The 13222-nt window shown below is 46.5% G+C and overlaps 2 protein-coding genes across 4 annotated transcripts; one reads left to right on the top strand and one right to left on the bottom strand.

The window, feature by feature from the left end:
- Positions 1-14: 14 nt before the first annotated feature.
- ankra2 (ankyrin repeat, family A (RFXANK-like), 2) lies at positions 15-5237 on the top strand. 2 transcript variants are annotated; one of them, XM_066711675.1, is made up of 9 exons: positions 15-112; positions 739-1089; positions 1548-1706; positions 2487-2552; positions 2756-2853; positions 3014-3139; positions 3531-3597; positions 4277-4357; positions 4709-5237. In XM_066711675.1, exons 2-9 carry the CDS (start codon positions 813-815, stop codon positions 4762-4764), a joined length of 930 nt encoding a protein of 309 aa, XP_066567772.1. In that variant the 5' UTR covers positions 15-112; positions 739-812; the 3' UTR covers positions 4765-5237. The 2 variants fall into 2 exon arrangements, with proteins under 2 accessions (XP_066567772.1, XP_066567771.1); XM_066711674.1 differs by having other exon boundaries at positions 20-112; positions 735-1089.
- Positions 5238-6320: 1083 nt separating this feature from the next.
- On the bottom strand, positions 6321-10408 carry btf3 (basic transcription factor 3). 2 transcript variants are annotated; one of them, XM_066711677.1, is made up of 6 exons: positions 10317-10408; positions 9335-9403; positions 8902-9015; positions 8517-8718; positions 7639-7695; positions 6321-6622 (listed from the first exon to the last, which is right to left on the bottom strand). In XM_066711677.1, exons 2-6 carry the CDS (start codon positions 9401-9403, stop codon positions 6576-6578), a joined length of 489 nt encoding a protein of 162 aa, XP_066567774.1. In that variant the 5' UTR covers positions 10317-10408; the 3' UTR covers positions 6321-6575. The 2 variants fall into 2 exon arrangements, with proteins under 2 accessions (XP_066567774.1, XP_066567773.1); XM_066711676.1 differs by having other exon boundaries at positions 10270-10404.
- Between the last annotated feature and the right edge of the window lie 2814 nt (positions 10409-13222).

The raw sequence follows: 13222 nt of genomic DNA, 5'->3' as shown, positions 1-13222 counted from the left end.
TTTCAATGAACTTTATATGTTTTTCAGTCCCTTCACAGGAAGCAATCCCCAGTTTATAAACGACAACAACAAAGGCGACAGCAGTAACGCAGACGCCGCTCTGAGGACACGGGTGTGTGATTGTTGTGTGACACCGCGCCGGTTTATAGGGAGGCGCTTTGTGTTTTCCATTGGGTTTCAGCCCCACAGACATCCTGAGCTTTTCATGTGATATATTTCATATTAATATTGCGTATATAGGCTACCGTGTGTGTATTGTGCTGTTACTTTCATTACAATCGTGTGATGTTCATAAATGACGGTCTCGGGTGTCTATTATATATATATATATATATATATATATATATATAATCATCAAATCGAAGTAATTCTAGAGCTGATATAGCCAGTGCTTGGTCAAATATAGTCGATTTTACCAGTCAGTCCTTTATTAGACTAAGTTGGATGCTGATGATTATTATCATCATCTTTCCATCTTGGCATGAATCGAGTAAAAAGTAATTTATTTAATTGAGCATAGATAGTTTTCACATTACATACACACTAACATTGTCCATCGAGATACTTCTATACGTGTTAATATATATAAATGTAGCTCAACAGCTATAAATGGGTCAGTAAATAAGTTTAGATACATTTCTTCAATTCTAATCACTTCAAACGCATGAATGATGCAGTCTTAACTGACCTGCCTTAACCGATCGTGCTTGTGTTTCCTGTGCCTGACTCTGAAGGCAGTGTTGAGTGGCTGAGTGTCTGGAGCTGGAATGCAGTGGAAGGTGATGCCAGGGAGCAGCATTTGAAAACCACCCATGGCTTCAGTACCAGAGCAGAACCCCGAGGGCCCGCTGGCATCGGGGGGCATAGAGGGGCTGTGCGTGCTGCCCGACATCAATATGAAGGGGGAGCAGCAGGGCGGAGAGGAGGGCGGCTCACAGGGCGTCGCCATGGGCATCAAGTTCATTTTGCCCAACCGCTTTGACATGAACGTGTGCTCACGCTTCGTCAAGTCCCTGAATGAGGAGGACAGCAAGAACATCCAGGACCAGGTCAACTCGGACCTGGAGGTGGCCTCTGTCCTTTTCAAAGGTGTGTTTTAAGTGTTGCTTTTGTGACTTGTGTGGTCACTGCCTTCCCAAATCAGCAAACCCCTCAAACCCTACAAACACTCTCCCCTCCTCTGAAGGTCCACATGCGTTATGCAGATGTATGCATATCTGTATTTATCCTGCCTTGATTTAATCCGGGGACCCCCAGAGAGTTATCTTCTCCTATAGCAATCTGCCATCCATAGGAGGTTTTGTTTTTCTCTCCTCTGCCTAATGGTGTGTTTCATGTAATTATTTATGGTTTATTTACTTTGTTTATCTGTTAGTTTGTTTGATTTGTAAAGCACTCTGTGGCTGCCCTGCGCAGTGCGCTGCTCTAAACAAGCCTTTGAACTGAATTTATTGAGCAAACATTAGTGACCTTCTGTTGAACATGCAGTTATATTGTGGTTGTAGCGTGAGTACATTTAATAATCTCCTTTCCCTCTGTCATTCCAGCGGAGTGCAACATTCAGACCTCCCCCTCTCCAGGAATTCAAGTGCGCCACGTTTACACCCCGTCCACCACAAAGCACTTCTCCCCCATCAAGCAGTCAACCACCCTGACCAACAAGCACCGTGGGAACGAGGTCTCCTCCACGCCCCTGCTGGTGCACTGTGGGTATCTGAGCATCCTGTGAATAAATGACACCATCCTGTATGAAACTGAGTGCTGTGGCCAAACGCGGCTCCTGTTGTGTGTTGACTACAGCACCCGGTGCTGAGTGTAATTCTGCCCCAGCCCTGACCTGCGCACTGTTAAACCGGCCCAGCTGATGGCTTCGGTCCGGCCAGTGAGCAACATGGCCGGCTCTCCCTGTGCGTGATGGTGCAGCCGTGCCAGGCCCTGCGCGCTGGTTTCATGTGGAGCAGTCCCATGTCTACTGACGGTGCTGCTGCCACTCCAGGATCAGGATCCATCTAAACATCCTGAACTCTGTGTCATTATCACTCCGCTGCAAACTGAACATCTCTTTGACCAGGTTGTGGCTTCCCAGTTCACTAATCACTCGTCTTACGTGATCGAAGTGGTTCAGTGGTGTTTGTGTTCTGGGCACAGGACTGTAGAACAGACGCAGACAACATATACGACAGTCATTAATGGAAACAGACCTCTTGTATAAGTGCTTCTTTTTCATTTTATTCATGCGTGTATTTATTAATTTATACATGTGAGATAAGAAGCCTTTACAAGTTAAATTTAAAACCAATAATATGTCTTAAAGTCCAATCATGTTAGTTTGGCAGCGCTCTCATAATTGTTCATAAAACCAAAACATTTATGAAAAAATACTGAACAGTAGCACCTACCCACAGTGAAGCACAATGACTTATTAACATACTGAAGCCCTTTGTCATGGGTGTGAGCTGTGACTGTGCCACCCTGTGTTGTTTCAGCCTTGTCCATTCACCAGCTGGCAGCTCAAGGAGAAATGGTGTTCTTGGCAAGCAGGATTGAGCAAGGTCAGTGTGTCCCAGTGTCTCCGAGTATCGGTCACTCAGACCAGTCACCTGTCCTTCAGTGTGTATTGAACAATATGCTGACAGTGTATTTTTCTGGTTGAGTTTTGATGTGAACTCTTTGCCGTCTGTCTCCCGTGCTGCTCACCGAGTGAATCTGTTCATGTCATATTTCCACCAGTGAAGTCAATACTCTGTGTTCCCAGAAACTGTGATCAACCTGCAGGACGAGGAGGGCTTCACCCCGCTGATGTGGGCCGCGGCACACGGCCAGATCGCTGTGGTGGAGTTCCTGCTGCAGAACGTGAGAGAGTTCACAGATGTCCCACTGCCTTCCCACTCTCCAACTGCCCCCCCACTGTCCCACTGCCCTCCCACTGCCTTCCCACTGTCCCACTACTGTGTTACGATGATATTCTCCAGTGGCAGAGTATAAGGACTGCTGTTGTGTTATTCCTGTGCAGGGAGCAGACCCCAGCCTCCTGGCCAAGGGCCGAGAGAGCGCCTTGTCGCTGGCCTGCAGTAAGGGCTACACCGACATTGTCAAGATGCTCATCGACTGTGGAGTGGATATCAATGAGTATGACTGGGTGGGTTAACTGTTTAAACCACTGCATCTGAAGGTGTGTAGTTGTGAGGCTGGGCCTGGAGGCTCATTGTTGGGCATCAGAATCCTCTTCTCTTACCATATGAGTTCTCTAACTGGGTAACAGATTTACACTCTCAGTGTTGGGTTGTGACTTCTTCAGGATCAATGGCTCCCACTGGTGATCAGTGTGTCTGCTGTGAAAGGGCACAAACGTTCAGAACCGCCAGTGAAAGTTGATGTGTTTGCAAAGGCAACATTTTATTGGTGAGTCTGTGTCAGTGCTGTATTGGGAGGGAAGTGACTGGTTTTCTGCTGTGGATTGTGTGGTGTAGCTGTCCTCTGTCCTCTCTCCTCTGTCCTCCGTGGTTCTCATTGAGACATGTCTGTTTCAGAACGGGGGGGCTCCTCTGCTGTACGCTGTTCACGGGAACCACGTCCGCTGTGTGGAGATCCTTCTGGGTAAGATCAGCGCAGACCAGGGCTCTGCTCGGTGTACGGTGAACATGTTAGTGCACGGAGTATATCAACAGCCTCAAACGGCAAAGTTAACATGTCTAGATCTGATAATGTATATCAACACCGCAGCTGTGCGCTCTGCATTGTAACGGTATCTCGAGTGAATACTGTGTGGCACTGGCTTCTTTAGATTCCAGGATCACACATTCATCACGGGATATATTCATGAAATCCTTGAATAACCGACTTTACTGCCGAGGGACGACTCCTCTCACTGCACGTCTTGCACATGTGGGATCATTCATTTCAGGTTGTGTGTGATACAGGGAAAGGTGAAAATCCCCAAAATGAAAAGCACATGCCTTCATTAATAAACATTGTGTGCTATACTTGTCACAGTGGGATTTAAAGTGCTGTCTCAGGCAGATTTGCACAAATCACTCAAACTCTGAAGGGTTACTAATGCACCCGGCCAGTGTAGTGGGCACGTGACTCGTGTGAACACCGAACGTGTGTTTCATATTCACTTGCGTCATTAAAGACCGCGCTGAACTGACGAGACCCTCCAAGCAGCCCGCGTTTCTCGTCAGTCCTGAGACTGGAACTGAAATGACAACATGCGAGATGACTCGGGTGGCTTCTTTATATCTGTCCTTCTGTTTGTTTGACTGTGTCCGTGCAGAGAGTGGCGCTGACCCCACTGTTGAAACGGACTCGGGCTTCAATCCCATGGACATGGCGGTGGCGATGGGCCACAGGAATGGTAAATATGACCCTGTGTGGAGACTGCCAGTGCTGCGGTCGTCACCGGTGTGACACACATTACACACGACACAATCACATGCAGTAGAGTGAGATGAAGACGCATGATGTAATGACGCTCCTACACAAACATTGTAATTTCAACACACTTCTGTGTGTCCATGCTTCTCTGTCCGGCTGGGGGCTGCATCACAATCCCGTTGCAGAGATGTATTGCATTGGATCTGATTTAATGTATTGTGTTTAATGCCTCTTAGATAAATAACCTCTTATTGAATTACGTGCAGACAGATTGTTTATATTCACACCCTGATGTCTGATCTGTTGGTCTGAACGACTTTCTTTCCATCAGTTCAACAGGTCATGGAAGCCTATCTGTTAAAGCTCCTCCACGGAATTAAAGAGTGAAGAGGATCTGCACACACCCGCCCGCTCATGCAAATGAAGACGTGTTCATGCGTTTCCTTTATAAAACAGTCAAAGTCACAAGGTCTCAACATTTCGTCACGTCTTCCAATCGCATCCAACTTCAAAGTCACCAAGAACCCAAACCGCCTCCTGCAGTGTCGCCAGCTTTAAGAGCGACAGCGGAGCGCTGATCTGGACAGTCAGGGACCTGTGTGTGAAGAAGGCCTGTCCTCCAGCTGCACAGGGCTCTGCCTCCTGTGCGGGACGAGGACTGTCCTGCCGTTTGTCCACACAGTCTGAGCTGTTTGTTTTAACGCGTAGAGATCCTGATACAAGAACAAGGCTTTTACTCCACCAGCAACCTTTTTTTTTTTTTGAAGTGACTACTGCCTAGGCTGTGAATGACATTTGTTTTATTTATTTCATGTTGTATGTATTACAGCTTAAACCAACGATAAAAGCATCATGTTTAAGCAGGTGGTGAGGCCTCAGTTATTCTAATATGTGAAAAGTTGAGAGGTTTGCTTTAAAAAAATCTAACAAAAAAACAGCCTTCCTCTCGCTGTAGTGGGTGATGAAATAAGACTTTATATCATTAGAAAACAGTAGTTTTACCTTTTTACACCTGCAGAGCACCAGTAGTAGACCTATTACAATGGTAAACAGCCAGTTAGAAGGCAGTGCATCTACACTGTTCACACTATTAAACTACCAAGGGTGTCTGTCTTATTCCCATTCCTCTTCAACCAAAATTAAAACCAAGCCAAACCACATCTGTTTTAGATTTCTATTTAAGCTGTTCTTGACAACAAACTATGTAACTCAGTTTTCTGGAAGACTGGTCCAAGTTTGTTTTTTGTTTAACATGGATTACCAGTCATTGTATTTATTTTAAAGCTTTGGAGGGGGTAGTCTGCCAGGACAGTGTGGCTTTAATGATGCTGCGGTTGTCCCGTACTTGTCAGAAAACTGAATGTGGATGGATTGCATTTAAAAGTTATCCAGTCTACCCCCTGCTTTCTGTATCCTTCTCCGTAGTTCACAAACATTTACACTTGTGTGCCGACTGTGTGTTTGTTATTGGCCATCAGGCCTTTGTTGAAGGACGTTGGAGCTGTAATAGCCCCCACTGTCTGGTGTTCAGGAGGAACAGCAGCTCTCAGAGCAGAAATGTGAGCCGACATTAACACTGTTTTCCACACCACTACTGTGCAAGATTTTCTCCTCAGAGCTAGAAAACATTTCCTGCTGCTTTAGCTTCTGAGTTTTCATATTAAAACAATGTTTAAAAAGAGCAGCAGAGATGAGCAGACCCGTGGCCAGGAGGCGGGCTGGGAACTGAACGGGTGGCATGGTATGTAGTACACCACTGCCCCCCTGGGGGTCTGGTCTATTGAGGGCATGGCCATGTCCTCCCATGGAAACAGTCATTCAACTCCCACGTCTCACATCACTTCCTAAAGCTGCGAATGGAGTTTCCAGTGAAGTGTATGCATTCTCTGCATAAATGGTGTCATTTTAACTGTAAATAAAGCAGGACATTCATTTTCAGTAAGCACTGGATAAATGCAAACTTTTATTCCAGACGTGTTCACTTGAACCAGGCTGCAAAGATGTTGGTTTCAATAATGCATGGGAAGCAGCAAAGATGCAGGACCTCAAACATTCGAATAGTTACGATCTGTAGGCATTTCATACTTGACTGGGGATATGGGAACAGTACAAAAAAAACATTTACAAAATAAGGTCACAAATACAAAACAGCAGCTCCGCACAGCCGGTGGAAATCGGGGAAACCACTTCAGTGACCTTCAGATCGCTTCATCCTTGGAAGCCTCGTCAAAATTCTCCACCAGGTCTGAAAGACGAGACAAAGCAGTTAGTTCAGGAGTGGTCAGTGTGAAACGCACTTCAAAGCAGCACAGGAGCAGAGATCTGTGCCTACTTTAAAATATTACAGAAGTACAAAGTACTAGAGATCAGTGTTAACTAGGTTTTGTAAACAAGGTTTTACAATAAGAGAAAAACATCTGACTGGACCTTTACTTAATCCTAAATCTGAATTAAAGAAAGATTAATGCAAAACATGGATTGGATTTCCTGATCAAGACGAATCCATCACAGCGATTGATGTGAAATTCTCAATAACTACTTTATGAAAAAGCGGATTTTAAATTGGCCGTCTTGTGAGAAAGAGTGAACTTAGTTTGAATTGAACTAACCCTAACCTCATGCATTTCTCAACAGCTGGTAGGAATAAAAACCGAGGGGAAAACAAGTTTTTACTGATCGAAGCTATTGCAGAAAAAGTGACATCCAGTCTCTCGGACCCTGCTCTGCGAGTCCTGTTCATCGAGGTGCATTTGGGGAGACGGAAAACACTTGTCAGCTCTAAACGGGTTCGCCTTTAGTTTTGGAAACTCAGTTAATTAGTTTTAAATGCTAGAGCTTCTTCCCAAGAGGGTTCTGGTGAAACAGCCCTTAAACCTTCACTGCAGCTCCTGGAGCACAGCAGCCCCGCGTTTCTCAAGCCATGCAGCTCCAGACCTGGAAACACTCGTTTAGAGCCATTTCAAAAGGAGCCACTTCGAGAAAACTGAATCCGGAACATCTGGCAGCTTCCCAGGACCTCAAATTAATTACTCACATTTAAAGGGTATATAATTAAATTTAAGAGGCAGTAAAAAGGGAATTTCAACAAGTTTACTCACTAAGGTAACTTACTCAGCAGCAAGAACAATTCGGACAATAACTTTAATACATAGTGACTCTAATCATGCTTGTCAGAGGACTAGCTCTTCCTGGGAATATTTCATCAGCATAGACGGCACAAAGTAAGACTAATCAGACCGGCCGCATCACAAGATCCCTCACCTGGAACTTCGTCGTCATCTTCCTCTCCCGCAGCGAGCGGCGCTTTGCCATCCACCGCTGCAAGAGAAAAGGAGAGGCTGTTAACTCCCCTGTGCTCGTTACCTGCGGGTTTCTGCTCATATGTGAGCACAGGAGGTCAAGGCTTTCACGTCTTCCAGTCAAAATCCTAAACAGGACTGAAGCCCATGCAGAGCTTCTGCACACAGAGGAGACTCCCTGCATAGAATCACGGCTAAAGAAAATGCATACGGTGAGCGTTTATGATAAGACACGAACAGGTGCAACTGCTCAGAGGGGCACAGAAGTGGCTCACAGTGGCAACAAGGCAGCAGGCCTTCAGTGGTCCTTACAACTCATCGATCTCTAGAATCTCATGCCAGGGAGCCAGTCTTAAGCACAACCCTGCCCTGGCTGAGCCGATCTGCCAATGGCTTCCCACATGGAGAGACGGACGCCCACCCCCCGGACGCAGCGTGGCTCCCGACACAGTCAGGACTGATTAACTCCTGTACTGGGGTCACGTGCTGCCAGAGAGGGCAGGCCACCAGGCCGAGACGGAGGGCCAGCGGTCTATTACACAGAGCTTCACTCAGTTACTATTTCAGGCACAATGGGCCACAAGTCCACTGGACAACAACTGTCAAGTGCAACTTATTTTAGCATTATTATACTAAAACACAGGGTCATTGTAGTAGAAATGGTCATTTACATTTGATGCAAATAATGAGCTTCACAGCAATCAACACTTTAAATGCACTGCAGAGAGCGGGTTACTTAGGTCTCCACACACTCTGCCCTCCAGGCACTCAAACCACCATCACCACAGACCCCACAGATGTGGGCACGGTGCCGATTCCACGCCAGCCTCCCACACTCACACTGCTTGGGCAGAGCCTCTGCCAGGCGGCGCAGGCTGGTCAAGCTGTCTGCACCCAGCTGGTTCAGGATGCTGGGCAGCATCTCCGTCAGCTGCTTGGTCTCGGCGTGGCCCGTGATGGTGAAGGTGTTGGCAGCCAGGGATGCCTGCACTTTCGGGTTGTTGAAGTGAATGACTGTACCCTGATTTGTGAACATGTTCACCTGCAGCAAAGCAAGAACAATGCTTAGGAGCTGTAGAAGTGTAAAACCTGAACATACACTCTTTTGATGTGTAAACACAAAGACATGCCATTACACACTTATCCAAGAGTTTCCAGACCTTTTCAAATAGGTACGATTATCCAGCCAGTGCGGATTCACAAGAACTTCCATCCAGACAATTACCTCCTCAATGCCGGAGATGTTGTTCACACCCAGCTTCTTCAGAGAGAACTGCAACTTCTTGTCATCTGCGGTCGCTGTTCTGTGGACGACCTTCTTCTTTCTACGAGCCGTCCCCTTAAAAACAAAGTCTTAGTGAGCCCCCAGCCAGATGACCTGTCTTCAGTTCAGTGTTTTATAAGAACAGAAACTGACCGAGTCCTCGACCGTCTCCACACAAACTCCCTGTTCAACAAGAGCAGGGTGCTCAGTGTGGAGGTATGATCGTGGACATCGATTAACTCTTGCTTTCCATACAACAATTGGTTAAATAAAGTTTGATTTAGTCTCCAAAGGAATTCAAATGTATGAAGAGTTTGTCTGGTTTAGTCTGTGCTTGTACAGAAGTGCTACAACAGTGCTGTGTAAAGCAGGAGTAAACCATCCGGCGACTCACCTTCCCGCCGATGCGGACCTGTGCCTGGAGTTTAGCTAGTTTTTCCTGATTCATGATTGTTTCTTTCATCTGGAAAAAAATAAATAAGTTTTAAGCAAACAAACAGTCCCTACAACCAAAAATCCCATTTGCAACATTTCTACAATGAACAGTTGGTGGCATTTACAGCAGCAGTTAAAGCACTTGACAGGATGCCTGACATGCTCGTGTTATTCCTTACAAACCGGCGCCCCAGCGCAGCTCCCGGCGGTGAAGCACAGTACGCAAGAGCTGAAACGCGGAGTCAACGCGGAGTGACACTAAATCCATGAGGCCGGGCATGTGCATCCGCGACCCCGCCTTGACTGCGGCTCAAAACCAGGGAGTGAAACTCGTGGGAAGAAGGAGTCGAAACAGCCAGGCAGGAGAACCCGAGCGAGGCTGGGCCGGCAGCACCGCGCCCCGCAGCACACACTCCCCTGAGCCCCGCAGCACACGCTCCCCTGAGCCCCGCAGCACACGCTCCCCTGAGCCCCGCAGCACACGCTCCCCTGAGCCCCGCAGCACACGCTCCCCTGAGCCGCACTTCAACCACGCGTGTCCCACAGGACCGCCCGCCCGTCTCCTCCGGGCTGCGGTTTCTGACAACCAGCACCATTTTCTCCAGAAAAGCGACAGGACTGCACGGGAAACTGGAGGCAGTTATACCGAAGCAGGATCCTTCCTCCCGGGGAAATCACGCAGGCGTCTAGTCTGGACGCAGTGCCCCGTGACAGACGCGGACTCTGCCGTGCTCTACATCCGGGACACCGAGTCCTCAACCCAAACCAGGCCCGAACCGAGACGAAGCGCACTGCGGTCCCCCTGCCCCCCCTCAGCCAGGCTCTGCCTCCCCTCTCGCCCAAAGCCGGCTCTGCCCTCCTGCCCGGGGTCCGGGCTCGTCGCGGCCCGTTTACCTTCAGCGCGGCGCTGCTGTGCGGAGAGACGACGCGGCTCCACTGACCTGCACACGCGGGGAGCAAGATGGTGGCCGGAGGGAGGAGCGGAAGTGACGACAGCCTACAAGAGCTGCGGCGCGGTGGGAGGACGGCGCAGAGAGCAGAAGAGCCGGGTGGGCTGGCCCGCGGAGGGAGGGCGCACGGAGATCAGAAGAGCGGGTGTCATAATAGGCGCATGTTCAGTGAAGTCTGTCGACGCGCCCAGAGCAGTCAGTGCAGATACTTTTTATTCAATTTAAATAACGTAATCCTCAAACGTCAAATTAATATAAGGCAACTTTAGACTGAAAAAGAAAACACATTAAAACGTGCATAAGAAATCAAACGTTTAAGTACATTTTAATCACCACGGAACTTTACATGCAGTCTCAAATTCTGTTATGTTATTAAGACAAAATAATACTAAGCGCGAAGTTTATTGATACTGTAAACCTGTCCGTCCGCTGATCAATATTAAACCCCTATGAAGCCTTTCCGCTGTGTGACCCTTATCTCACAGCAGTGTCCTGCAGCTCTGTTTCTGTCCTCCATTCAGATGAAGCTGAGACGCACCTCAGGATCACGCTCAGTAAACTGACGCCCATGACACAGCTGTATAAACCCAACAACAGCAGATAAACTGCAATTCTGCTATTCACACAAAACAGCTTTATATTCAAAAACGTTAATGCAAAATTAAAATGCTATCAATAAAAGGTAACTTTAACTAAAGCTGTGTGCTTAGATGCAAAATCAAAGTGGAGTTTTGGTGACTTATGTATGTATTATTTTAATTATTTTAGATAATGTAATATCATGCCTTGGGTTTTAGCTTGTAAAATTGTTTTACTTGTGACTACAGTAACACTATAACTTTCTTCCATTTTCAGTCTGTTCCTGGTCTGTTCCTGGTAAGGGTTTTAAAAATTGTGTAAGAAGAAAAAATAAATAGAGCTTATACACCGATCAGCCATAACATAAGAACATAAGACAGTGTCCAGTCGAGAGGAGGCCATTCGCCCCATCGTGCTCGTTTGGTGTCCATTAATAACTAAGTGATCAAGGATCCTATCCAGTCTGTTTTTGAATGTTCCCAAATTGACTCTTCAGCCACATCGCTGGGGAGTTTGTTCAGATTGTGACGCCTCTCTGTGTGAAGAAGTGTCTCCTGTTTCCTCAGTCTCTCAGTAGGACATTCCCTTCAGACCTGGAATAAGTCTGGTTGCTCTCCTCTGAACTGCCTCTAGAGCAGCGATATCTTTCTTGAAGTGTGGAGCCCAGAACTGTCCACAGTATCCAGATGAGCTCTAACTAGTGCATTGTACAGTCTGGACATCACTGCCCTTGTTCTCAATTCTACACTTTTGACAATATACCCTAGCATTGTGTTTGCCTTTTTTATTGACATTATGACCACCACTTAACATTATGACCACCTGTCTAATATTGTATAGGTGCCCCTTTTGCCACCAAAATAGCCCTGACCCGTCGAGGCATGTGGTATCTGGCACCAAGACGTTAGCAGCAGATCCTTTAAGTCCTGTAAGTTGCGAGGTGGGGCCTCCATGGATCGGACTTGTTTGTCCAGCACATCCCACAGATGCTCGATTGGATTGAGATCTGGGGAATTTGGAAGCCAAGTCAACACCTTGAACTCATGATTCATCAGACCAGGCCACCTTCTTCCATTGCTCCATGGTCCAGTTCTGATGCTCACGTGCCCATTGTAGGCGCTTTCGGCAGTGGACAGGGGTCAGCATGGGCACCCTGACTGGTCTGCGGCTACGCAGCCCCATACGCAACAAACTGCGATGCACTGTGTGTCTGACACCTTTCTATCAGAACCAGCATTAACTTTTTCAGCAATTTGAGCTACAGTAGCTCGTCTGTTGGATCGGACCACACAGGTCAGCCTTCGCTCCCCACGTGCAACAATGAGCCTTGGCCATTTTTCCTGCTTCTAACACATCAACTTTGAGGACAAAATGTTTTACTTGCTGTCTAATATATCCCACCCACTGACAGGTGCTAATGATAATGATAACGAGATTATCAGTGTTATTCACTTCACCTGTCAGTGGTCATAATGTTATGACTGATCAGTGTATATATTGCCATACTTGTATTGGAAATGTTTTTTCTCTTGTTAGATGTCTTGATATGTCTGAAACCTCGGTGAAGCAGTGAGACCTGGAGTAGCTCATCAGGTGTGAACCCACCTGTGAGAAGACACCGCCACTGCAGTTTGCCAGAGTCTTCTTGCTTTTCTGTCAAGTGATCAGTGGGACAGTGATTTCATTGAAGATGGGCCTTTTGTATCTCGTATGCTCATACTGAGAAACAATTCATTTAATATGACATTGATATATATAACATTGTTTTCTGCCACATTAAAAAGTACTAATCTTGGTCAAGAATTGTCCATATTTCCCAGCTTTCTAGCAGTTCAGTTCAGCTCAGAAGGGAAACAGTTGTATTTTGTGGGCTTCATGACTCAGATTACCCATTAAACAGTTACAATCTTTAGGTCTGTTAAATGAACTTGTTAAATTAGTAATTTCTATGTATTTGTTACTGTTGGTAGTGAAAGTTGTGGTTAACAGTTAGTAATAGTCATTATTATTAGTAATAGTAATACACTGGTGTCGAATGCAGTGAACTAGAAGGACAGTTTGTCTTTACGTTTGAACATGTGATACATATTAGTCACATGCCTACATCACAAAGCATGTGTAATATATTTTTGATGATGTTCATGGGAATTGTCACAATCATTGGAGTTGTTCCAGGTGGGACAGAAGGTCTCATGGCACTTCGTGGCACTGGTACTTCTCATGAACTTTACTGAGGACTAATTTTAAAGCAAGATGTTATCCTGATTTTATAAAACCCTACAGTACAGATCTAGATAAAGACAAAATAGGCTTGGAAA

Source organism: Amia ocellicauda, chromosome 8 (genome assembly GCF_036373705.1).
Source record: "Amia ocellicauda isolate fAmiCal2 chromosome 8, fAmiCal2.hap1, whole genome shotgun sequence".
Taxonomy (NCBI): domain Eukaryota; kingdom Metazoa; phylum Chordata; class Actinopteri; order Amiiformes; family Amiidae; genus Amia; species Amia ocellicauda.
Note: the sequence above shows the minus strand (reverse complement) of the source record. Positions and strands in the feature narration are given on the sequence as shown.

Coding starts and splice junctions, on each gene's coding strand:
- ankra2 (XM_066711675.1), top strand. CDS start 813: ATGGCTTCAGTACCAGAGCAGAACCCCGAGGGCCCGCTGGCATCGGGG. Junction 1,707..2,486: donor CACGCCCCTGCTGGTGCACT/GTGGGTATCTGA, acceptor GTGTTGTTTCAG/CCTTGTCCATTCACCAGCTG. Junction 3,598..4,276: donor CTGTGTGGAGATCCTTCTGG/GTAAGATCAGCG, acceptor GTGTCCGTGCAG/AGAGTGGCGCTGACCCCACT.
- btf3 (XM_066711677.1), bottom strand. CDS start 9,403: ATGAAAGAAACAATCATGAATCAGGAAAAACTAGCTAAACTCCAGGCA. Junction 9,016..9,334: donor AGGTCCGCATCGGCGGGAAG/GTGAGTCGCCGG, acceptor TTTGTTTTTAAG/GGGACGGCTCGTAGAAAGAA. Junction 6,623..7,638: donor AGATGACGACGAAGTTCCAG/GTGAGGGATCTT, acceptor CTCGTCTTTCAG/ACCTGGTGGAGAATTTTGAC.